Source organism: Haliaeetus leucocephalus, unplaced genomic scaffold (assembly GCF_000737465.1).
Source record: "Haliaeetus leucocephalus isolate CR32 unplaced genomic scaffold, Haliaeetus_leucocephalus-4.0 Scaffold646, whole genome shotgun sequence".
NCBI lineage: Eukaryota > Metazoa > Chordata > Aves > Accipitriformes > Accipitridae > Haliaeetus > Haliaeetus leucocephalus.
In genome coordinates, this window is record NW_010973082.1 from 1139826 (window position 1) to 1163207 (window position 23382).

Sequence of the window (23382 nt, forward strand, 5' to 3'; positions counted from 1 at the left end):
AAACCCGGATCCTGGGTTTGCAGGGGGGTTTTTTTGGCTGCTGATTGAGACCGAGAGCGGGTGGTGGAGGGCTGTGATCCCTGCCTGGCTGCATAAGCTGCCCTGAATAGGATTTAAAATCGCAGGCTGCTTAATTTCACCCGGTTCTTTGAGCTTGCCAAGCTCTCGCGGACTCGGGTGGTGGGTGATAAGGGAGAGGTTTGATGGGATAGAATCAGCTGTTCCACTTTCAGGTTGATCCTTTGAACTTCAGGCTTGCGTGGCATTTGCAGCTGGAGGTGCTGGGGGACGAGCCCTGCTATATGAGCCTGGAAGCGGCTGCTTTCCTCATGGCTGGCCGCTCCGGGCAGAGCTGGAGCTGGTGCTTCTTGGAGAATAGATATTGGAGAGCGCGAGAGCAAAGAAACAGTGTTCAATGCTGTGGGCAGTGCCAGAAGGCGATTTCAGACTGGGGAAAACGGGCAAAACCAGATTTCAGACCAGGGAAAGTGAAGCAGCTTCCCGGGCAAGTTCAATCTCTATTAGTTTCCCAACTTCTGCGTAGTTTAGAGGTTTCCTCCCCTTTGATTGAACACGTACAGCACCGTCAGTGTGTACCTGAGCAGCGAGTCTGGGCTGGCTGGAGCCATCTCTGTTAATGACAGAGCCTTCTGCTTTCAAAGCAGAAGCATCTCTTCAGTAAATCTCTTCCTTTTTAAAGTTATTTGTGTATTTTGTACATTATCCTCATCCAGGTCTTTGGTATCAGGGCTGGTTAGGAACTGTCAGCACAGAGCCATGTCCAGGCACCCCAGGACAGACGTGTCCCATGTCTACTGTGGGCTGCCTCAATGCCAGCACCTCGCTCCTGCCTGAGCAAACCTTCCTCTCCTCCCTGCCAAGGAGAATTCCCTGGAAAGTGCAGCACTAAGCACTTTTTTTTTTTTTGGGCTAGTCCAAAGGCAAGACTCTCTCCTGCAGCCCAGGGCATCACAGTGATGCTGCACCATGTCAGGAGTCCATGCAGTCCCACGGGGGCTGGAGAGCTTTGGCCTCCCCAGAAACATCCCAGCATGGAGTGGGAGTGTGCAGAGCTTTCTGTGCTGGGGAGGAGGAGACGGATCAGTGCTGGGCCTCATCCCAAAGCCCATCCCAGCCAATTCGTGTGCTCCTGTGGATTAGAGCAGACGGGAATGTTGTCACTGTCCTCCTGGCAAAATGAGACGGAACATCTTGTGCTGTTTTGCAGCTCTGCTGATGGGTCACTGAAGTGAAATTAAAGTAAAAATAAAACCAGAGCTGTAACAGCATGCTGCAAACATCCGAGTCCCCCCTGCTCGCCGGTGCTTGCATGCTGGTGGATGAGCGCTGGGGGAGCTGGGGACCTCAGGCCAAGCGTGAAGGTGTCAGAGGTGCTCTGGGAGTAGCGTGGTCCTCGCTTTGCTCCTTGGCTGACGTCCTCCTTGCCAGCTTTTCGTGCGCTGCGTAAATCTTTCCTTGGCTGCTCCGCTCAGTGCTGCGGCTATTGTGTTGTACCGCACCATCACCTTCTGCCTGCCCGTGGTGCCTTGCCATCGCTCTGTGCTCATCCAGCTTTGCTCCACTCCCCTTTCCACGGTCCTTCCCTTTGCACCGGCTCCTCCTTGCTGTGGTGTTCCCTCTGGGCTTTTCCTTTCCAAATTTTGCGCTGGCTGCCTTTGCTGTAAAGATGCTTTTTGGGCTCAGAGCAATGCTCTTGCTAGACCTGCATGCTGTCCCCGCTCCTGCGTGGTCCTCCCCTGCTATGCTGCCAAACACGTGGCCCTGAATGTGCCCTCTGAGGCTGCGGAGGAGGGAGCTGATCCTGCGCAAAGCAGCGGCCAGGAGGACGAAGACGGCAGGGCTTGGCCCCAGAGATGGTGTGAGCTCCCAGGGTGGGGAAAATGGGTTCCTCTTGGCTTTGGAGCTGGTGGCCGGTCCATGGTGCTATGAAGACTCCCTGGTTTAGATCAGGTCTGCATATTAGATGTAGTATGTAAGGAGACTTGTGTATATCATGCTTTTTGCCCTTGCCACCGCGATCAGCAGGCTGCTATAACACATCCCGTAGCTGTCTGGCATTAACAACAGGAGTCTCTGTTGTGACCCTCCAGCATGGTTATTGCTTTTCAGTTTGAGGTTTTGAAGCTTTTTTTTTTTTTTTTTTTTTTCTCAGAAAACAAGCAGAGAGGAAAACATGCCTTTGCAATGAGCACTGCTGACTGAGAGGTTTGTAGCTGATCCTTAAGTTAGCGTAGGATTAGTCTGATCCCTGGGTAATGCCTTATCAGGATAAAGCATCTTGAATTGTAATGCCAAGGAAGCCCAAGAGAGGCAAAATCCCTTTGTTTAGGTTAAATAGAAGCGTTTTCTTGACAGTGGCTGAGATTGGTCATATTTTTCTTTCTTTGTTCCGCAACTCTGCAAAGAGATGCTGAATTAACGCCCCAGCCTGGTGCCTTCACTATGTGAGCTCTGCAGCTAACAGGGTTGTGTGGACTCTCCGGCTCTTCCAGCTCCATCGCTGGTTGCAAGAGGGGCTGACAACTGCTTCAGCCACTGAAATCCTTGGAAAACCCCTCTCTGACATGAAAAGGTGTCCTGTGGGACATGCACGCCTGCCTTCCACCCTCTTTGACATCCCAGGCTGTGGGGCTTTTGCCTTGCCCTCCACAGAGCGGTGGCCCACCGTAAATCCCTCAGTCGTTCAGGGTTGCCTGGGACTGTGCTCCTCTTTGCCTTTGCTCGTGACGGTGCCAAGAACCAGAAATCGCACAGGGCTTTTTATTTTTCAAGCTGATGTCTGAGCCTTCGGTGGGTAAGGAGATCTGCTCTCCCGTACCCATCTTCAGTGACCTAATGTCCTAGTCATCCATTTGCAGAGCCTTCAGTGCAGTGTATCTGTAAGTGGTTGACATAGAAACATTAACCTTTCTCTTTTTGTGTCTTTTCTCACCTGAAGAAGCCGCTTGGGCTATTTATAATTTGAGTGTGTGCAGAATACCCGAGAGAGGGGCTGCAGCCGGAGGGCTGAGCTGGCTTTGAGTGTGGGCAAAGTGGCAGCAAGCTCTTTCTTTTCGTTTTCCACGTAAATCTTTGCGTATCTGTTTGCTTACCCGTAAAACAGAGTCATTTTGAGGTTTGACATCTTCTTTGAAAGAGGCTGAACCTGTGTTATTGAAGCGGTGAAGTTATTGTGTGATCTTGGCAGGCTTTTCTAAATGAAATATTTGAAACAAATCTTGACAATGGGCTGAGTGTGTCACACAATATCTGCTATATATAATTAGAGGCTTCCCAAGCCTCAGCAGTGACCGTGGGATGTGCTGGGGTCCCTGCTGTTTCTGGACCACGCGTGACACCAGACTTGCTTGGCTGTGAGTTCCTGTCAGATGCTCTGGGGTCGGCAGCCCGTTGGCCGATTCGTGGTCATACTCATCCCGCCCCAGCTCTGATGTCCTCTCGTGGGAAGCGGGGACCTGGACGAGCCCATGGCCAGCAGCTGCCGCGTCACCTCCTCCTCTCCGTGCTGGTGAGCATCTCCACCGTGCTGTAGCTTCCACCATCGGCTGCTTCTCCCTCTCCAAAGAAGCAGTTCACTACGCACCATCTGTTGATTTTAATTTCCCATAATTTGTTTCCATGTATATGTGATTTGTACTTTCATTAATTGTGCTGCTGAGCTTCTTATTCGTGAGACTTGCTTTGCAGCAGGGAAATCGTTGTGGTTTCTCCCCTCTGTCAAAGCTATTTTTGTTTTTCACACAAATGAGCGCTTTTGTCCTTTGAATTTTGCTCTCTGGGCGAGTCTCGCTTAAAAAGAAATCTTTCGGAAGAGCAGTGCCAGACCCATTTGTGTGGAGCTTCATTACATCCTCATAGCCGTCCTGAGCACAGCCATTAAACGTCTTTAAAAAGATCTGCCTCCCAAACTTTGCTTAACTGCCTGCAGAGCAGAGACCTTCAAAACCATCACCATCGGCAGGTGCAGCCCCTTTGGGCAGTCGCAGCCCTCGGTGGCTCTGCTCCTGTCCCCGGGCGCTCGCCCATCTCCCGGGCGGGTGATGTTGGGCAGTGTGAGCACTTTGCACCAGCGTGTGATCGCTCCCGGGTCTGGCGCGTGCCCCAGTTCCCCCGGCTGTTTCACTAGATGGTGTTACCATCCAGACGTGATATTTTAGGGACAATTTGGAGTCTCCTTACCCCGTAACCCTGTACGTGGGGTTGATTGCTGCTGTCGTTTCCCCTGTCTCCATCCTGAGCCTTGGCACAAGGCTTGGATCGGGGCTCTGAGGAGTTGTCGAGTGTTTCAGCTCTCCGTGTTCAGCCTGGACTCGATGCAAATGCCGTGATTATCTGAGTTAGTGCTGATTTTTACGGTGTGTTTCCAAGGCAACTGGAAATTCAGAAGACCACAAACACACACACAGCCCTCTTCTTCTGAGACCTCATCCTCCAGTACACAGGTAAACACTCTCAGTGACATTTTCAACCTGTTTGAATGCTCATCTGAATAGTCCCCACTGTCCCCTCACGTGGCTACCAGCAGCTGGAGCAGGTAATTGCCTCCTTTGAAGGCTGTAAAAACCCAGCCAGCTACACAAACAGGTTTCCTTTTGTTCTTTGAATGTTTTTCCACCCCCTGCAACCTTGCTTGGAGGGGAGCGATACCAGAGAGGCCTCAAAAACAAAAATGGGGATTTTGAACAAAGGAAAAACAAAAGTAGCAGTGGTTTGACGCTTTCTGAAAATCAGATATTTTCTGGGAGGGACAGGGACCTGTGCCAGTGGTGAGAGGGTAAGAAAAGTTTGAGAAAGGGCAGGAGGAGAGCGGAGAAGGATGGAGCCGTTATTCCCGAGGAGCTGCACGGAGGAGGCAGCAGCGGATCACAGGTCTGTCCCACCCGCTGCCCTCCTGGGAAGTGCTCCTCGTCTGGTTTTCTTTGGGGTTTGTGGGAATAACTGTAATCTAAAATCATGGGATTATCTGTAATATAAAATAATCCGCAAGGTAGGAGTTTTCTCGGGGAGTTTGGGTTTCCTTCTGCTTTGGAGACTGTCTGTACAAGCGTCGTGCTGGTATTTGGGCACGGGGGGAGCAGAAACGGGGAAGGTGGCATTGCTGGGAGCCTGGTCCTGGCTTAGCACAGCTCCTGGGGACTTCACGGGGGAAATTGGTGTTTGGTTCTTCTGCAGCCCCCGTGGCACCAAGTCATCTGCACCTTGCAGGGACAACCCTCTGCAGAGAGGTTTGCTGAGCCTGAACCTTTGTGAACAGATTTTGGTGTTTTGCACTGCTATGCTCCTTACTAAAATAATATTTCAGCTGGTGGGGATTGTGATCTTTTCCCCTCCAGTGCACTCATAAATACAAAAATCTCTCCTCTCTGTGTTGGCTTCATGAGAAACTGCTGGTTTGGGTTCGTAGTGGGGAAGTACCCTGGGCAGTGTGGCAGGCTCTTGTATTGATCTTAGGTTAAATGAACTTAGATTAAAATGAGAAGGGTAATGACCTGGCCTGGAGTCCTGCTTTCCTGCTCATGCCAGTCTTTCTCTGTTGGAGCGCAGGAGGTGGGACAGTCTCAGGGCTGCTGTAGGGTTTGACCTTACTGTTTTTTTCTTTCCTGTTTCAGAGGGTCTGGCTGTGGGAGTTGGATTCGGGGCTATTGGAAAATCGGCGTCTGCGACCTTCCAAAGCGCCAGGTAAGCCACAACACCGCTTCTGCTCTGCGTGCATCAGGTTTTGTGTGTGCCTTTGCTTCTTGGAGTTTGTCTGTCTGTCCCACGTTGCTACTGAGCCAGGGTGGTTGGAGATGCATTGACTGAAACTTGTCTGGATGCACAAGCGTGGGCAGAAGGAGCAGAAGAAATTCCTAGTGCTCTTGCATTTTCCTAGTGGTTGTGCTTGTCAGGGCGTGACAGAGAAATGCCAAGATTTTCCACAAAAGCAGCATCCCCAACGGGTAGGAGCAGCTGCCAGAGCTGTTGGAAAGCGTGCAGTGGCTTTGTTTTCCATTCCTGCCAAGCAGGGCCACTACTCTCTGTAATTGGTGGCAATAAAGACCCTCAATCCTCCCGGCATCCCTGCTCCAGCCTTGTCAGCGGCCGCTTTCGCCCAGCTCAGTTTTTGGTAGCACTAGCATTGCCCCTGTGCCCCCATGCAAAACCTTTTGTGCTTCTCTAAGGGACTGGTGTGAACATGGGGGGGTTAATTCAGCTCCTTTAAACTGCCTGGAGGGGTTGGGGGGGAGCTTGGGCTTCAGGTACATTTTCATACCAAGCAGGAGCAAAACCTGAAGGGTACAGGGTGGGTGATAGCAGGGAGAGCCCTGCTGCTTCCCCACACCCAGCTGCCCCTGGCAGAGCTGAAACTGGGCTGACTGGGTGCATTGCTAAAGAAATGGGAAAAAGGCAGAAGTCTGGTGCGAAGCAGGAGCCGGAGGAGCTGCCTCGGCCATGGAAGAGCTGCTGGCACCTCTTGGCGGCTGGCTCGCAAACGGCACCCTCCTGCCCAGGCTCCTCGACATGCCGTTACCGATTGCTTTTCTTTTTCTGTTTTAATTTTACACCCGAGACTCATAGCACACCACGTTCCCTTCACCCTTTGTTTACCAGACCCATGCTGTAATTTATGTCGTTTGGGGACACGCAGTGTGTTCGGTCTGTGAATAACCTGCCCAGCCCTTATGGCTCATGGATGAAAATGCCATTATGTCTCAGCCGCCTTGTTCCTGCCAGAGGATCTACGGGGCCTCAGGGATGTTTTTGGAGCCCTCCAGGTTGTCCAGCCCCTTCTCTGGCCAAGCACAAGCTGCATTTGTGAGGACTGTGCAAAGACCTGAGCAAAACCTTCTGTACCCAATGCCCTGTTACATCCCCAGCTGATGGGGGACCCATCCTGATAGCACGGGCTGGCACCGGGTACGCTGCCCCAGGGACTTTGATTGCAGCAGATACTATCCAGATTTGTGGTGAGAAAAGCAGGATACACCAGCTCTAGATGGCGCGTTTTTCTAACCTTTTGAAATAAAAGGCTCTTCACAGAGTCTGTGGAGGCTCTAGAGATGCTTGAACAAAAGGACTTTTTTTCATCAGCTGCTCAGTAAAAGCTAAGAAGCCAGAAGCAACTGGTTCTTTCTCTGTATTTACAACAGCATTAATCACGTTAGATGGAAGGTGGAGACTGTACCATGAAAATACCAATGCAAATTTAGTCAGCTGCGAAAGGAGGCAAAATAACTTCGTTGCCATCAATCTGTCTGTCACTGTCATCTGCGGGCAGCCCAAAAATCGCTTGGTGTAGCCTTCCGCTGTGAAGCCATTTGGAAATATCCAAGAGTAAAATTTTAGGTGGCTAATTTGTGTTATGTAGGCTTAAGAAACAGCAGTGGAATTATACTTCATGTGAGCTAACACGAGAAATAGAGCTAACTCTTTTGACACATCCGAAGGGGAAATTGCTCCTTGGCCAACCTCAGCTCTTAGAGGACATGACAGTCGTGATCCCCTTCGTGTCCATTATTTTGAAATAGCGTTTTAATGAAACAGCTGCGTGACTCGGTTTACCTCCTCCATTCTGCTTCTGCTTCCCCCTGGGTGTGACTAACCGCATTAGCACCAAGCTGAGCCGGAGCTGGGGTGAGCTGCTTCTCGGGAAGGCTTATTCCTTCAAACCGTGAATTGTGCAAAAGTATTTATGAACGCTCCGACACGCTCAGAGCCCGAGCAAAAGATGCAGGATGCTTGCAATGGCTGCTGTATGTTTCCAGGGTTGGCTGTGACTTGCCCATGCTAACCAAAGGACCTTCCTTGCTGACTTGTGCTTGATGAATAAATGCTGGCTTGCCTGGGGAAGCGCACTGCCTGATTGCATTGCTCCCAGAGGGGTGAAATCTCGGCAGGAGCCCGAATTCATTCCAGCTCACTGTAGGGCCCTGGTGAGACACAGCCGGGCTCTATCCTGAAGGGCTGTTTCCAGAGCCACGGGCTTTGCAAATAAGCAGCGCGTTTGCAGAGAGACGATTAGGAAGAAGGGGAGAGCACCAGCCGCTCTGCAAACCGCAGCGGTGCTGCAGCAGCGACGTCTGGGCGTTGCGAGCAGCCGGGTGCTGCTCTGGCTTGGTTTGCTTTCAGGCTGGTCTGAAGCAAGCTCTCTGGGTGCAAACTGCCATGCACCGGCGCACCTCAAGGGTGGGTGTTGCAACAGGGTCCCTGCCTGCCTCAGCCGGCCGTCACGGTCCCACGTGCTTCGCTTTTTTTCCACGTAGCGCAGCCATGCTCCCCGGCTTTGTTAGGATGAGGGTTAGTACCCTGTTCCCGATACTTTGCGGGGATCCCGCAAGGCTTTTCCTAGGCTAAGGACTTTCCCCTGCACTGGCGGCTGGAAGGTTTCTCGGTGCTGCCCGCGGCAGGAGGGATGCTGCGGGGCTCCCACCCTGGCCGTGCGGTTGGGGCTGTGCCGGTGCAGAGCTCAGCCCTGGCCGAGCATGGCAAGGGACCCATTTTGGGGTTTTAAAGGATAGTGGGGCTGGGTGTGCTGCAGAGAAGCACAACCTGCGGTTGCTGGTGAGCACCAGCACGGGCAGTGTAAGCAGCGTAGTGCAGGCAGAGACCTGCAGCTGATGGTCTGGGTCAGGGGGAGACTTTGGGGTTTGGTTAAAAACCATAAAAGGATGATTAGGAAGCAGGGTGGGATTCTTGCCTTTTAAAACACCCAGCGCTTTGCATGTGCTGGCATCACCTCTGCCGTTCTGTGACTCTCTGCGCTCTTGTAGGGTCCTGCCCCTTACCTCTACGCTTGCAGGATCCGACCCTCCGGGCTTCTCCATCCACCCCATCTCCCTGGAGCATCTTGGTGCTGCTTGCCAGGCCCCTGCCCGCACTCGTCCGCGTTTCTTTGCTGCCACCGGGTGTGCAGGCTCCGTTCCTGCGATCTCGCTCCTCCACGGCTCCTCTCTGCCGGTGCCAGGGCTCGCCCTTGGATTACAGCCCCTCGCCTTGTGAATTGTTTCATTTATGGCTTGCGGCGTGGGGGGAACCCACTTTATTTGGCTTGTCAGGGGATGTGAGCGAAACGTGGTCCCGTGCCTGAGGAAGGTGGGGTCTTGCCGGTGGGGTTGGATCTTTGCTTTTGGTGCTCCTTCAGCTGGGCAGCATGCTTGAGCCTTTTTTTGGAAAGGTGATGTAGGTTTTACGGCAGTTTAGACAGGGCTTAGGACAACCTAATGTCTGCTCTCAGGGTGTTTCCCATGGGGGGCTGAGTCGGTGCTCGTCCTTGGGCAGGAGCATCCCTCCCTGCTGCGGGACTGCGGTTCGCCTGCCCAATTCCTGGCAAGGATAAAATCATCGGAAAGTCCCATGGGCTGGAAATAGTGGCTCAAGGACAAAGCTGCTGCGATGACAGAAGAGGAGTGAGACCCAGAGCGAGTGTGTGTCCGGGGTGGAGGAGCGATACCCAGGAAGAGGAGCGGTGCCCGGTGTGGGGTGTGCAGCGAGCCCCCGGGAGGGGAAGGTCCCCTCCAGATGTGAGCAGGGAGGCAAGAGCTGCTCCTGGCTGCCTTCCAGGCAGGAAGGTAAAGAGAAGGGCAGCCATGTCTTAAAAAAGCTGTTTTACCTCCCCCTCTTTGCACACTACAGCACGGGGGGGGAGGAAACCCTCTCCACCTTGTGTGGCTGATTTAACAGGAACCAGATGGGGCTGGAGCTGCTGAGATCAAGACGGGCTGAATTTACACTTCCCTCGGCTGCTCTGGGGATGCGGAGTGGGCAGGAGTGCAGGCAGGGGTGCAGGCAGGGCTGTCTAACACTGGTGCACTTTGTCGGTGGTTTTCCTGGGGCTGGGTGTAGGAAGAGAGGGGCTGGGAGAGGTCCCCGCTGCTGGCCACGCTCCGCACGTTTCCATCCACCGGGGCTGTGGTGCAGGGGAGTTGCGTGTGTCGGGGTGGTCTCCTCTCTCCAAGTCCCTGCTGGGTCTTTTAGAGGACAAAAGCACCCACCAGTGAACCCTGGGGCAACCCTGAGCCCCTCATTCTGTGGGGGGGTTACACCAGCCACGCTGGGCAGATGCAAGGTGGGGTTTGGGGTAGGCAGGGAGGAGATCCTAAGTGCCCACTCCGCCGTCCTCTCTGGACCCAAATCCCTTCCTTCGAGACCCACCTCGACACTGCTGCGTTGGCACCCAGGAGCCCGCGGCATCTCCGATCCCTCATCCCCTGCCCACGTGGTGGGAGCTCGTGCCTTGGCTGGAAACACAAGAGCGGAGGGGGAGGTAGGGTCCCTGGGGACCTCTCTTTTTCTCTCCCCTCCCTGCCCCATCGGAGCTTCTTCCTTTGAGAATCAACACGAGGGGCTGGGTATCCCCCTCCCCATCCCACCCAGCATCGTGCCATTGCCTTGGTGTGATGACTGGATTTGGGGGGAGCCCGGTGGTGCAGGGGAGCGGAGAGGGATGTCCCCGGGGGGGGTTAGTGGGGATGTAGGAGGCTAGTTCTACTTGCCCCTTACAAATCCTCCCTGTGCTGTTTGCTTTCTGAAAGCAGGAGGCAGCTTGTAATTGTGTTGTATGCAAGCACACAAAAAGCCAAATCTGTTTTCTTATGGAGCGTGGCTTCTTCCTGCAATTTTTTTCTGTCAAAGAGGAATTCACCATGAAATTAATTTCCTTGGTCAGGATTGCAGGAACTTCTGAACATACCTGTGTTATACTGCAGAGTGAACAGAAAACTACTGTAAAAAGCCTGGGCCAGCAATTTTGCTTTCAACAGGAGAAAGATTTGGGAATGTCTTTAAGATATGGACCCAGTGCCCTGAGGAGGCGGATGGAGGGTGAGGGCTTCGCCTCTGGATGGCAGCGGTGGGGGGAGACGGGCGAGTGGTAAAAGCAGGACAGTTTCTGCAGCCGGTCTCATCTGTGCAGTGAGTGGGGGCTGGACTCGGATGGCTTCCTTGGCTGGCTAATTTGGGGGGGAAAAGGGAATCTGTTGCACAATTAACTTTGAACTGGCTGGATTTTCTCTGCCAGTCCCTCTCTGGCTGATCTGCTCCTCTGTAATCACGGCACTGTGTTTCCAGCAGTTAGGATATCCACTGCATCACTGGCTGGCACCACAGGCAACGGGCAATTCACCGGCTGGTACCCGCGGTTCTCCCGGCTGAGCTGTTTTCCATGTGGGATGTGAAGCCTGTGCACTTGGGATGCTCTTCCAGGGGAAATAATCTCCACGTGCCAGTTCCCCCTCGAGCACGGGTGCACAGGGGGTCTTCCTCCCAGTCTCTGTAGCGTATGGTGGCTGCGTGGGTGTAACCTCCGAGTGTGTCATTTTGCAGCCTCAGTATTATTTTAATGTTGTTTGTGTGTGTAATTTAAAAAATAGGATAAAAGGTTATTATTAAGGCTGGAAAATCAAGCCCGAAGCTACTGGGAGATGCTGGCAACACGATTGCCAGTGCGCTTTTTGCTACGATCTTTGTAAGCACGCGTTGCAAACTGTGGTCTTTGCCCAGATGCCCTCTCTTTTCCCCGCTCCAGCTCCCCTGCCCTCACCGTCCATCTCTAGGTCCTTTGTGGTTTGGTTCAGGCTTCCTCCGAATCGTAGGACAGAGGGTACGTGAGCACCGCAGTGCCTGGCTGCAGCCCTGGGCGGTCTGCAGGGACAGAGCATCCTCTGAGGATCGGGGGGTCCTGGGGGGGGGACGGGTGTCCCCAGGGACCGGAGTTGCTGTCTGTTCTCATGCGACACAGCACGGGAGCTGCGGGGCCACGGTGCGCTGCAGCGTTAACTCTGTAAGAAAGCAGCCTTTGTCACGGCATGAGGCTAAGTCCGGTCACAAGGGACAGTATGTGCCAGAAAATAAAATTTAAAAAAAAAAAAAGATAGTTTCAACTGCGGCAGGGTTTTCAGGTCCTGGGTAATCAGTGAGGTCTAAGTTTGGCAGAGGGATCATTTAATTTTAATTTTGACCAGTGCTGCGAGCCATCCGCAGCCTGGGGCTGGGTGCTCCCGCAGCCTTTCAGCTTTGGCGTGATATGCGCTGCCGGGCTGCCGGGGCTAACCACGCTGAGATGACGGGCGACTTCTGCCTTGTCTGAAAAAGCATTCATCTCCTTTACTGTACGTTTGCTGGGCTTGTTTCACAAAATACCTCCCTGTGCAATGGTTTGAACAGCCAAGCCTGGTGCTCTATTCCCATGTATCTTATGTTATGTTCGTATATTCGATATACGTATCGTATGTTATGTTCTGCATTTTCATTGCTGGCTTGTGTCTGTGCTGCCTGCTCTGGGCACCTTCCCTGTGCTCCTGGCATGGATGGGGCAGAGCTGCTTCTCTACTTCTTCCATCAAAAATAGGAGGTGAGTTAGGACAGTGCGGACCTGACTGTTACAGCGAGTAACTTGGCTGGTCGCAGGCAAGAAGTATCTGCAAGTCCGACTCGAACTGAAACGACAGAATAAAACGCGGATGGGATTTTACTGCACTCCTCCTCTCCCAAAGCGCATCGTGCATTTTTATTTTTCAATGCACCCCTGTTCCGGGGTAGAAAGCTCATGTCCCTGCTGATGGGCAGGAAAGCAGAGGTGCCCGGGATGACCTGCAGGCTCTGGGCTCGCAGTCTGACGCTGGCGGTTTCTGCAGAGCAAGAGCTGCAGCCGAACCATCCCCATCCCTGGTTGCTGCTCCTCTCCCATCTGACACTAGGTGGTAACATCCATGTTCCTATCAGCCTGTTCTCCGCAGATTTGGGGCTGATTCATAGTTTTGCACCGCTGTAGGGCAAGCCCTGAAGCTAACGGGACTCCCAAATGTGGCTTTTTTGCTGGCAAAACGCCTAGCAGAGGGCTGCTCTTTCAGACGCGAGACAGCGTTCAAATAAGTGAAACCGATATCGAGTTAAATGCTATAAATTACTATGAGCAGATGAAATATATGAAGGACTATAAGTTTGAAAAATAAAGTGAAATGTTTTGTTAAGCCATGGGTGGTCTGGGCCCCGGGTCCTCTTAGGATACCACGGATGCAAATAATTTAGAGAGGTTAAAAATGGCGCAGGCAAATTTTTGGCAAACCTCTGCTTTAGGATGAAGCGGAGTACCTTTAGGGGTGGTGGGGCCGCGGGGTGTCAGTTGCTGCCTCTGGTTTAACGCAGGGGGAGTTGGGGGGGCTCTGTTTGTGGTGACGATGGCAGCTTTCCCTGCGTGGCTGGGGAGCGATTCTCGGGGTTCGCGTGGATCCCCTTTAGCAGCTGTAGCAGTCGGAGGGGGAGCCGGCGGCAGGGGAACCCCCCGGGTCTCGGGGGGGGGCAGAGGCATCTCCCTCCTGTGGGGGTCACCCCCTCAGCACCCTCTTTTCCTGGGCGAGGTGGACCTGCACCCAGCGAGCTTTTCTCACCTCAACCTGAAGCTTCTCGGGGCAAGGACGGATTCCTTCTCCCCTTCAGCAGCTCCCAAATCCAACCTTGTTGCATCCTCTTCTCCAAGCTGCAGGTAACGTTTTGTCCAGGGTCCGAGCCCTGCTCGCCGCGGATGCAAGGAAGTGGAAAAGTGCACGTTTCTGTGGGTTTAATATTTAACTTGGGCTTGCCCTTCCCCAGCACAGCTCGGCTTGCAAAGTGCTTTTGGTGCCGACAGACTATCGCGTCGTGGCACCGGAGCTCCCACCAGCATCCCACCTGCCCTGGCTATCTCCTGAATGAAAGCTCCTATTTAGGGCAGCTGGAGAGCGGGTGTGAGTGTGGAAGTGATGTAAACAGATATTTTTTTATTTTTTTTTTCCCCCTGATGATGATGGTGATGTTTCCTCCACTGCAGCACAATGGTTCCCATTCATCGGCCCTTTTGCTGGGAATGCTGGCCTTGTTTTGATCTGTTGTGCCCACAGATTGTTTCCTGTCCAGCTTTGGTAAAACAGACAGAAAAGAGGCTTCGAGTTGACAGGCAGACTTTGACTATGGCTTGGAAAATATTATTTCATGGGACAGCCTGTGCCTCCCACGCTGTGTCTCTCAGGCTGGAAGAAAAAAAAAATCGGCTTGATTAATGTACGGAGATTGAAACCAGGCAAAAATTTTATACTGTGTTTTCTCTGAATGAATGGAAATCATTGTGGTCTGAGAGACAGCAGAAGACACACTGGGTTTTTCTCTCGTTTGCACACACACAATCTCTGCCTCTTGCTTATGAATAGATCCACAGTGGAGCTAATAAAGAGGTTGCTCGGGTAGGATCAAAATGTGGGGTCGAATCACAACCTCTTTATCGGATGAAGGCCGTGCACAGAAACACCTAATGGAAGAAACCCACTTATTGATGGTAGGTGAGGTGGGGCTGCACGGGGATTTCCACGTTTCCCCGGGATCCCAGACAAATGCTGCTCCTGCAGCCAGGCTGCTCCTGCCCGAGGTGCAGAACAAAGCCCAACGCTGCCGCTGGTTACAAAATAAAACTGTTGGAAGATGCTTATTAAGCACCTTTTAATTAGCCTCTCCTGAAGGTAGATGTTTATTACTAAGTGAGAGTTAATGAGCAGGGTAGGTTTCTCGAGGGTTTTTCTTTTGTGAACGGTGGGGATGGTACCCAGGTGTATTTTCACCACGGCTGGTGCTCTAGAGAAGAAAGTGGCTTGGAAGGGTTTGGCAAGCCATAAACCAGGACCGTGGCTCCTCAGCTGCTGCGTTTCTCATCGTGGCTTAATGAACCTCAGCAGCGATGGCTGAAGAGATGGAGAGGAGAGGGAGGCTGCTGCCGGCGGCGATGGCTTCTTCCCACCAGAAGCCTCAGAAGCAGATGTCCCAGCCCCTGTGTGCAAACGTGCAGATTGGCTTTAAGAGAAGAAATGCACAATTTAGGGCAGAAGAACAGGTCTCAGCTCCGGATGAAATCAGGCTGCGTGGATGTTGGGAAAGCGATCTGCTCCATCACTTGCCGGGAGAGCCGGGGCTTCGGTTTGGCAGTGAGGGGACAGACGTCCCATGCTCGCCCTGCTGGAGCAGCAGAGCTGATGCACGTGCGCTCCATCTGCCAAAGTTTTGTATTTCTCTCTTTGCCCATCGGAAAACAGTTATTGTAAATGGGTATTACACCTCTTCTAGGTCCTTAGGAAAAGGAAGTGGGTGCCTGGGAAGCAACGTGAGGTGGGCTCGTACAGCTTTCCCCCCACAGAGACGTTTGCAGGGTTGTGCAGTATCTCTGTCATCTTGGGTGGAGTTCCCCAGTTCTTGTTTGAAGCCTTAGCAGATGCTGCAGGACCGCTCCGATGTGCTTGGTTTGTGGTGTAGGGGAGATCTCACAAAGCAGCCCCTGGTGCAAGGCTGAACGGAGGATGGCCGTGGTCCGTGGAGTGGCAGAGCCTCCCTTCCCGCTCCTTATCCTCGATAAACAAACTTACACCACTGACAGACAGGAGCCAGACTGACCACGATGTCTTGGCTTCCTCCTGTATCCAAGAAAAATTATTACTGCGTGAATAATGAAATCAGCATGACACCAAACACAACAGCGCGTTCAGCATCTCCCGGAGCAGCTCCAGAGCTGCCGACGGCTCCTGTCATCTTGCATGGCCAGGTCTGCGGGACGGGCAAAAAAAATGCGGTGGGAAGCGGTGTGGCCTGCAGTGTTTTTATTGAGCTGCCTTCAAAGCTACTAGATGTTTTCCTCACCAGGAAAACATTTGTTCTCCTGCAGTGCCTGGATAGTCTATCGTCCTGCAGACGGACCTGCTTCCCATTTTGGTGCAATGCTGGAGGGTTAAATCTGGGGTCTTATGGCGCTTTGCCACTCAGTCCCTGATGTGGAGAGATGCAGGCAAGGAGCAGAGACCTTGTTTTCCAATCTTTGGATCAGGAGCAGAGCGTAAACATTTTCCTGGTCCTCAAAAAACGCAGTAGCTTGGTTTGGTCAAAGTAATCGGGGTTGCTGGAGACTGGTTCAGGGTGAATTTAAATTTGTGGGGGAGACTTCCCTGATGCAAACCAGGTCTCTGGACCCCAGCAAGGACCCTCGCCTGCCTAGAGCACCGCGGGTCCTCTGGGCGATGGATGGGCGGTGGGAAGGTGCTTATGTCCCACCATCAAGCAGAGGCGGGGGGAGCCGTGCCGAGCCCCCCCGGCAAAGGGAACCCATTTCGGATCGGCAGCTGCTGTCAGGCAAGGCTCCAGCCGGGAGAGCGGCAGTACTTGGCAGCGAACCGCGTCTCGAATGGTTTACCTTGGCCTTGTGGTGCTGGTCCTGCCTCCTGCCAGGCTGGGGAGGTCGGGGTAGGTCCGTTCCCTCCATCCCCGTGCACCAGTGCCGGGGGGGGGATGCTTTTTGGAGGGTGCTTTTTTTGCTTTTTGAGTCTTGCAAGCGGGTGCTTGGCTGGCCGGGGGTGGTTTTCCATTGCACGGACAACTGCTCTTTCTGAGGCAGCCGGCTGTCAGAGGTCGTTCTCGGCTGGCGATGCTGCTGGGGAGCCCGTGGAGATGCCGAAGAGGGAATTTTGGAGCAGAGCTGTGTGCTGCCTGCTGGGTCCTGTAGAGGTGCTGGGCAGGGGGTGAGGGAGATGAGAAGCATCTTCCAAAAGCAGCCAAACTGCAGGCTGCTAGAGAAAACGGGTGCTTTGTGCTTTCCTGAAATTCAGAAACCAAAATTCAAGGCACTTGAAGTCAGGGTCTCGGGGAAACCTCCCCAAAGTGGTGCAGCCCATGGCGGAGCCAGGCTGAGCAGAATCCCTCGGGCTCTGTGCTTTGCATCCGCATGTCGGAGGCTCCTTTGCCACATTGGTGCTGGCAGGTTTGGTGGCAACACTCGTTCTTCTTCACTTGCCTGTCCCTTGTCCAAGATGATTGGGTCGAAAGCCCGTAGCAGCCCAGCCTCCGCTGGGCCCCAGCTCCTGGGGCTGGATGGGTGCTGCAGCCTTTATTTATTGCCCCGGGCTGGAGGAGGAGAAGACCTCCCAAGTCAGCAGGGAGGTCTCCAGAGCCTGGCTGGGAGCCGGGCTGCTGGCTACGAATCCCTCACTGGCCATTCGCATTTACATCACTGTTTGTATAAATAGCCTCCCCTCCTCTCTCACTTCTTCCTTATCCCTTACTCAAGTATCTGGACCAAGGAGGGGTTTTGGTTGATTTGTAATACTTATGAGAGAGAGCTGGCCTCCCAAACAACATCTGGCTCCGTGGAAAGTCTGTGTAACGGTTGCTTTCTTCTCTTTCTGTGGTGGTCACTGCGTCTGCAGATACAACCTGAAGGGCAGGGGATGCCAGGAGCAGCTCCCGCGTGGAGCGCTTTGGCTTCTCGCCTCCCTGCGAGAGGGCTTTGCGGGTTGCTGGCCGACCCTTTCCCCAGGTGTGCTGTTGGCCGACTGAACGGTTTCTGGCCAAGCTATGGCTGGGTGATGCAATGGCTTAGCAGCCTGTGGTGGCCCTGCAAGAGAAGAAGGCTTCAGCTCTGTGTTCGCAAGAAGCCCTGAGCAGCAGCTGCTGAATGCACTGTAGTGCTTCCCCAGGGCTCCGGCTCACCCTGCGCCCCGTGTTGGAGGTGAGGCACTTGTGGTTTTCATTGCAACCGTGTTGGGTGTCTGCATCATCCTCGTGTGTTTTAGAGGAGAGCGGCTGGGGAGGCTGCCCAGAGCTGGGGAGGACCACGGAGGGGTCCCGGGGCCGGCTCTCCGTGGCAGTGTGTGATGCTCTGGCCGGAGGACCGATAACGATGCAGTCCCAGCGGGTGCTGCAGAGGATGGGTTAGTCAGGAGGTGAGCTGGGGCTGCTCCCTCCCCGGCCCCGAAAGCTAAAACCTGGCAATCACAAGTTCTCCAGGACCTTACCGCAAAGGTCTGTCCTGCCCAGCTTTGATCTGCAAAGTGTACCCGTTCAGTTCCTGTTCACCTTAAAATAAATGAAGAGGGCAAAGAAAAAATCAGAGAAAGAAAAAGCCATTATCCCTGTTTATCTTATCAAGATAATGCCAAACAAAGCTCACTTTGAACACCAGGTTTGTCTTTGCAGCCCCTGTGGTTTGTTCCTCTCTTTAGCAGCCTGGTTTAAAAATAAACCCTCCAAGGAGGGGAAGCAATTTGAATGAAGACATTGTTACTGTACATGATGTGATAATAGGGCCTTTTATAGCTACAGCTGTTAGTAAATTGTTTAGTTCCAGGTTTTCGGGCTGCATAAAGGAGTCGCTCTGGTGCTTTCACTCTCTCCCCTGGCGTGTTTGAACAGTGATGCTGCAGGAGAGGGAAGAGGAGAAACCGTTTCAGTACTTTTAATTTTGCTCTTAGCTAATGATCCCCATCAGGATGCAAACGGGGACGCGGGGGAATCATCCGTGAGCCCCTTGATGCAACCCTGCCGCGGTGGTGGGAGCAAGTGGGATGCTGAGCTCCATCCTGATGTTACTGCAGGCACCTGAGAGAGGATGAGTGAAATACATATGTATATGGATCTATACGTATAGCTGGGCTTTTGATTCCCTTCAGGTTCTTTTCAGCCCCTAGCAGGGAGGAAGAATAATGTCCTTATTAACTACACTCATCCTTCTTCCCTTGCCTTGCTCGAGGCTTTTGTTTTCTGTAAGCGATGGGGGCCGTGTGTGCCGATGGCTGCCTGGATCTGGAGGGCAAAGCAAAAAAAAAAAACCCTAAAAAATACCCCCTAAACCTTTCCTCTGCCCCAGCATGCTATTTGCAGTGAGATTTCCATGGCATGTAAAATCATTTTCTATGTGAAACGTGCTTATAATTAAAAGATTCATACAAAAAGGAGAGGCTTGGTATTTTTGCATGAAGCTATAAACATTAATTGGCAGGTATTATTGGGAATTTTTATAGGTGGGCCATAATCCCAGCCCTGCTTTTAGACCACCCAGCTTCTGTGTGTGTTTAATTTTTTAAAAAATATTTTAATAACCTTTATAAGGTTCTGTATCTCCCTCCAGCTCTAGCCCCACCCAAGATCAATGCAGCCACATCGTTAAATCCTGCTTTATTTATGGGCGTGCCTATATGAATATGTAAAAATTTAAATTGTCTGCAGTCTGATGCTGTTTAAAATAGAGTTAACGAGGTCTCACATGAGGGTCTTCTTAAAGTATTTAAAAATAGGTGCTTCTGACTTGTAGGGTCTTAACCGAAACCTCCTGGTGATGGTTAGAGTTGGAAGGTGCTGCCTGTGGCTCCTCAGTGGCTGCCAGGGAAGGATGTTCTTGGTTTCTGCTCGAAAATGGAGAAATTTCTGTCCAAGCCATCACTTTCGGGAGCCGGCTCTGACAAGGTGCGAGCTCTTGCTGTCCCCACAGACTCTTCTTTTTATGGCCTTTGCCATTCTGCTTGTAACAGTTTGGGGAGATTTACAGGGTGCCTCGGGGCTGGGTGTCTGCAGGGCTTGGGGTGGCCCCTACTGATGCTGAGCGTTTTCTCTTTTCCCATCAATATGCTTCTGAAAAAGGAAAGATGCTGTGAATAACAGCGACGGCGGAAGCCCTGCAACTCTGCGTGCTGCTTTTTAATGCTGCCTTCCTATCCTTATCTTACAAACAGGGAAACTGAGGCAGGTCCCCGCTGCATGGGCAGAGCTCAGCAGGGGCTGAGCCTCTCCGGGGACTCACCCACCCGTCATCCCACCTCGGGCCGGGTCCCCACCTCCCCACCGGGCTGGGCAGAGCTGGGGACCACCCGCCGGCTGCCGGGACCCCGTTTGTGCGCGGGCGATGTCACCGGCGTCAGACCTGGGAATAGTTGGGTTTTGGGCTGGTCCCTTTCCTTGAGCATGAATTTAACCCCAGTAAATACGATGGGGAAGCGATGCTGAGAATAGGAAGCGATGTCTTAATCTGTTTATCAGTATCTGTTAACTTTTTAGCTAGGTGGACCATAACCGTCCAAATAGAAATTTCGCTGTGTGATGGATCCTGCTTTTCATTACGTGCCATGAGAGCAAGCGGGAGGGCAAGGGCGATTCCTCCTGACTTACATCTCCTGCAAAGGGGGTTTTGCAGGGAGTGACTCCAGGGCTTGGGTCACGTCTCCTGCTCGTTTTGCAGATACCAGCCTTGGAGAGCCGGAGCTGGGTGAGGCTCGGCCGACGCTGGCCGGATCCTGCGCTCGCAGGTCGCGTTCACGCTCTTATCTGGCAGCAGGAAAAAGCACCGAGGCTCCCCGAGCCTTTCCTGCTGCGTAGCCGAGGTCAAAACATGGCGAGAGAGAAGAGAGCAGGAACACACGGAGCTCATGAAACGTGTCTTTGTGCTTTCCAGATCGGGGGAGATGTGAACTTTTACCCTGTGCGTGAGTCTGACTCATAAATCAAACAGTTACATGAATAACCGGGCAGATAAGAATAAAGATTTTAAAACCCCAGAGGAATAAATAGTCCCTAGACAATGGGACCCCTCCGTGCGATCCGGCGGTAGATACACGCCTGCCATAACAGAACAATGACCACTGGCCGGCCGTGCACAGCCCCGGTTTCTATCACTTATCGCTCGCCCCAGCCGACATTGAGGTTTTGAACTTGCTCTTGCTGGCAGCTGCTCGCATCAGGGCACGGCTGGAGGAGAGTGTCCGGATTCGTGTCCTTTCGGCTGAGCCCCCCTGGCTTCGCTGGGATGGGGAGGAGATGCCGCAGCCCCGCAGGGCATCCGAGCCCGGGCTGGCAGTGCCTGGTACCCGATGTGACAACCCTCACGTGTACTGCGTATCTCGTGGGGTGTTCTTGCACCCTTAGCCAGCTGCCTCGGAGGGCTTGCCTACCTTCGCGTGCCAGTCCCCAGTTTCCTCAGCCAGTTAAACCATAAGGATAACAACTTGGTGGTTCATGTGGGAAGGGTTTGGGGGGGCGGGGGGGGTCAGTGTCAGTCTTTTCGGGGGAGTGCAAGGGGATGCACTGACCGTGAGATGGGTCAGGGAGCTGAGCTTTGTGTTAGATGTTGGTTGAATTGGGATTCGGGAGCGGAGGAAGGACAGGTCCTCGGTGCTTGTGCAAGTCTAGCAAAAACACGTGTGCCGTGGGTAGGACGCAGAGCACACCAACACGCGGCAGGGTTGGGGAAAGGAAAGTAGAAAAAAAAGTCCTGCGTGTTTTAGCCGAGTGATGTAACTTGAAGATGGAACCAGCTCAGGCACGTGAATGTGTTTGGATGCTTCATGCACAGACCCATCCCCATCCCCATCACCTTGGTGTGCAGGATGCAGCCGGCCGGCTGGGGCTTCCCCATCCCGCCGGCCCGAGCCGTGCTGGAACGGAGGTTTGCCGGAGAGGGGAGGTGGGTGGCAGCCCCATCCCAAGCTGGCCTGGCCCTGGTGGGGATTTGTGTTGGGAAAGCTGGAGAATTTCTTGCTCTTCAGCTAAAGTTCATGTCCCGGCTGCCGCAGTCAGAGGGGAGAGCAGGTTTTACGACTTTGAACTTAGCTTGCACACCTTTGGGATAAATTAAGGGTAAAATTTCCTGAAATTGTAAATGTTTACTGCGTGCGGATCCAGAGCGGTGTATATTTAAGGCTGGCAGAGGGCCAGGCAAGCAGATGTGACACAGACCAGGCGGTACGCTGCTTAGGAGCCCAAGCCATTGGATGGGAAGAGGGAGGGAAGGGGTAGGAAGAGGTATGGAAGTGGCTACTGAGGAGCAGTGCCGTAACAGCCAAGTACCGGGGGAGCAGGCATTGCTTCCATTGGGATGTGCCTCCCACGCACAGCTCTCGCAGAGACCCTACAGGAACTTTTCTATTCCCGGGAGCAGGCTGGCGGAGCGGCTTGTGCACAGGCTATGTAACTGCTCAAACCCGTGCCACTTTCGTCTTGTGTTTTTGCGGTTCTTATTGGAGATGGGTGTCCCTGCGACCGTCCAGCCCATTCCTGCCTCCTGATCTCTGCAGCTCTTCCTCTGGTTGGTGCCCCAGATTCTTTCCTGCCGCTTTTCCTCTTCTCGTTGTTTCCTTTCAGACGTGCTGGCTGTCTTTGGTGCCGTTTGGAAAGCACCTTGCTCGTGGCACGGTTTGGGTGGAGGCTCTGCTACCGACTTCCAAATGAAACCAAGGTGCCTATTTTTGTCGGATTTCATTGAGATGTAATTTCCACTCTGTTTTTATGTCTGAATAACTGGGAAATCGTGCAGTGGCTACCAGCCTGGTTGTTTCTTTGTTGGTGAGGAGGAGAACTGAGGGCTCTCAGGCTCAAGGCGTCGTGCGATGGGCAGCACATGCTGCATCCCCTGCCTGGGATGGGGCTCCATGCTGCATCCCCTGCCTGGGATAGGTTCCCATGTTGTTCCATGCATTTCTATGTCCCGTGGGTAATGGGGCTGGTGGCTGCACTCAGGAGGAGGAGGCACAGTAGGTTTGTATCCCCCCTTTTTTTTTTTTAATGGTTTTGAGTGTTTGAGATGAAAGATACTGCATTATCAAAGGGCAAATCTGTGGGAGTAACATCCTCCCACCTGCTTTTGCAGGTTTGGCCTTTGAAACGCCAAGCACGTAAAGCGACGGCCTCCCCGGGAGCCCTGTGCGCCCCTGGATGGCTCAGCCTGCTGCCCAGGGTGGGAGCGCGGTCCAGCGGCCGTCGGGGCTGGCGAAGGCGACCGCTGCCGCCCTTCTCCCCCCCGGGGCAGCTCCCCGTCCGCCTCCTCGCGTGAGAGCCTCCCGTAATGCCAGGGCAGAGCGTGCCGGCAGCCGTGTTGAACAGGTAGGGCAGGTATGGGGAAACGCTCAGGGCCCTGCGCTCGCCGCAGAGCTCCTTCCCACCTGCGAGCCCTGATCAAACACCTCGACGGGCGGCCCGAGTGGGAGCCATGATGTAATCTTGGGAACCCAAAACAATCGGCCCTTTCATGGCAAGACGATAACAATCAAAACAGTATGTAAGGGCCTGCCATGCAAGAATACACATGCACATTATACACTGGAGGGAATTGAAAGCCGTAGTGAAAAGGGGCTTGTTAAGAATATGTAGCCTGCTTTCATAATCAGTTTGTAAAAGAATAGGCCCTTGAAAACAAGGGTTTAGGCTTATAGAAGGCTTTCTGTGCCTTGACCTTGCAAATATGCAGAGATGCCAACTTTTTTTTGAAAGTGAACTTGGAGTCTCCCAGCGTGGTGCCACAGCAGTTGGCAGGCGAGCTGGGGGTAGGAGGTCCAGCCCCGGTACGTTCCCGGGGGCCATGGAGTCTTTCCCTCTCGCCACGAGGAGCTGGTCCTTGGTGGAGCTCCACCAGGATGCCACGGTTTTACCTTTTCTTCCTTAAAACTGCAGCACTGGGCTCTGCTGCAGAAAAGGACCAGCCAACGCAAGGGCAGACCCATCCCAGCGTCGCTGGCTGCCTGCAGAGCTCGTGTGTAGATGGCATGTGTCCTAGTGACATTTCTATTCCCAGATCGAGAAGGTTACGGAGGATGTCACTGCCATCACCACCATTTTACA

At 53.2% G+C, this 23382-nt stretch overlaps 1 protein-coding gene across 1 annotated transcript in view; it reads left to right on the forward strand.

Annotated features, from left to right (window-relative positions):
* Window positions 1–23382, forward strand: part of LOC104838699 (zinc transporter ZIP11) — a 43103-nt gene that overhangs the window by 13773 nt on the left and 5948 nt on the right. Inside the window, exon 2 of the mRNA XM_010578577.1 lies at window positions 5631–5700. Within this exon, the coding sequence (XP_010576879.1) occupies window positions 5631–5700 (70 nt within the window). The remainder of the gene's footprint in view (window positions 1–5630; window positions 5701–23382) is intronic.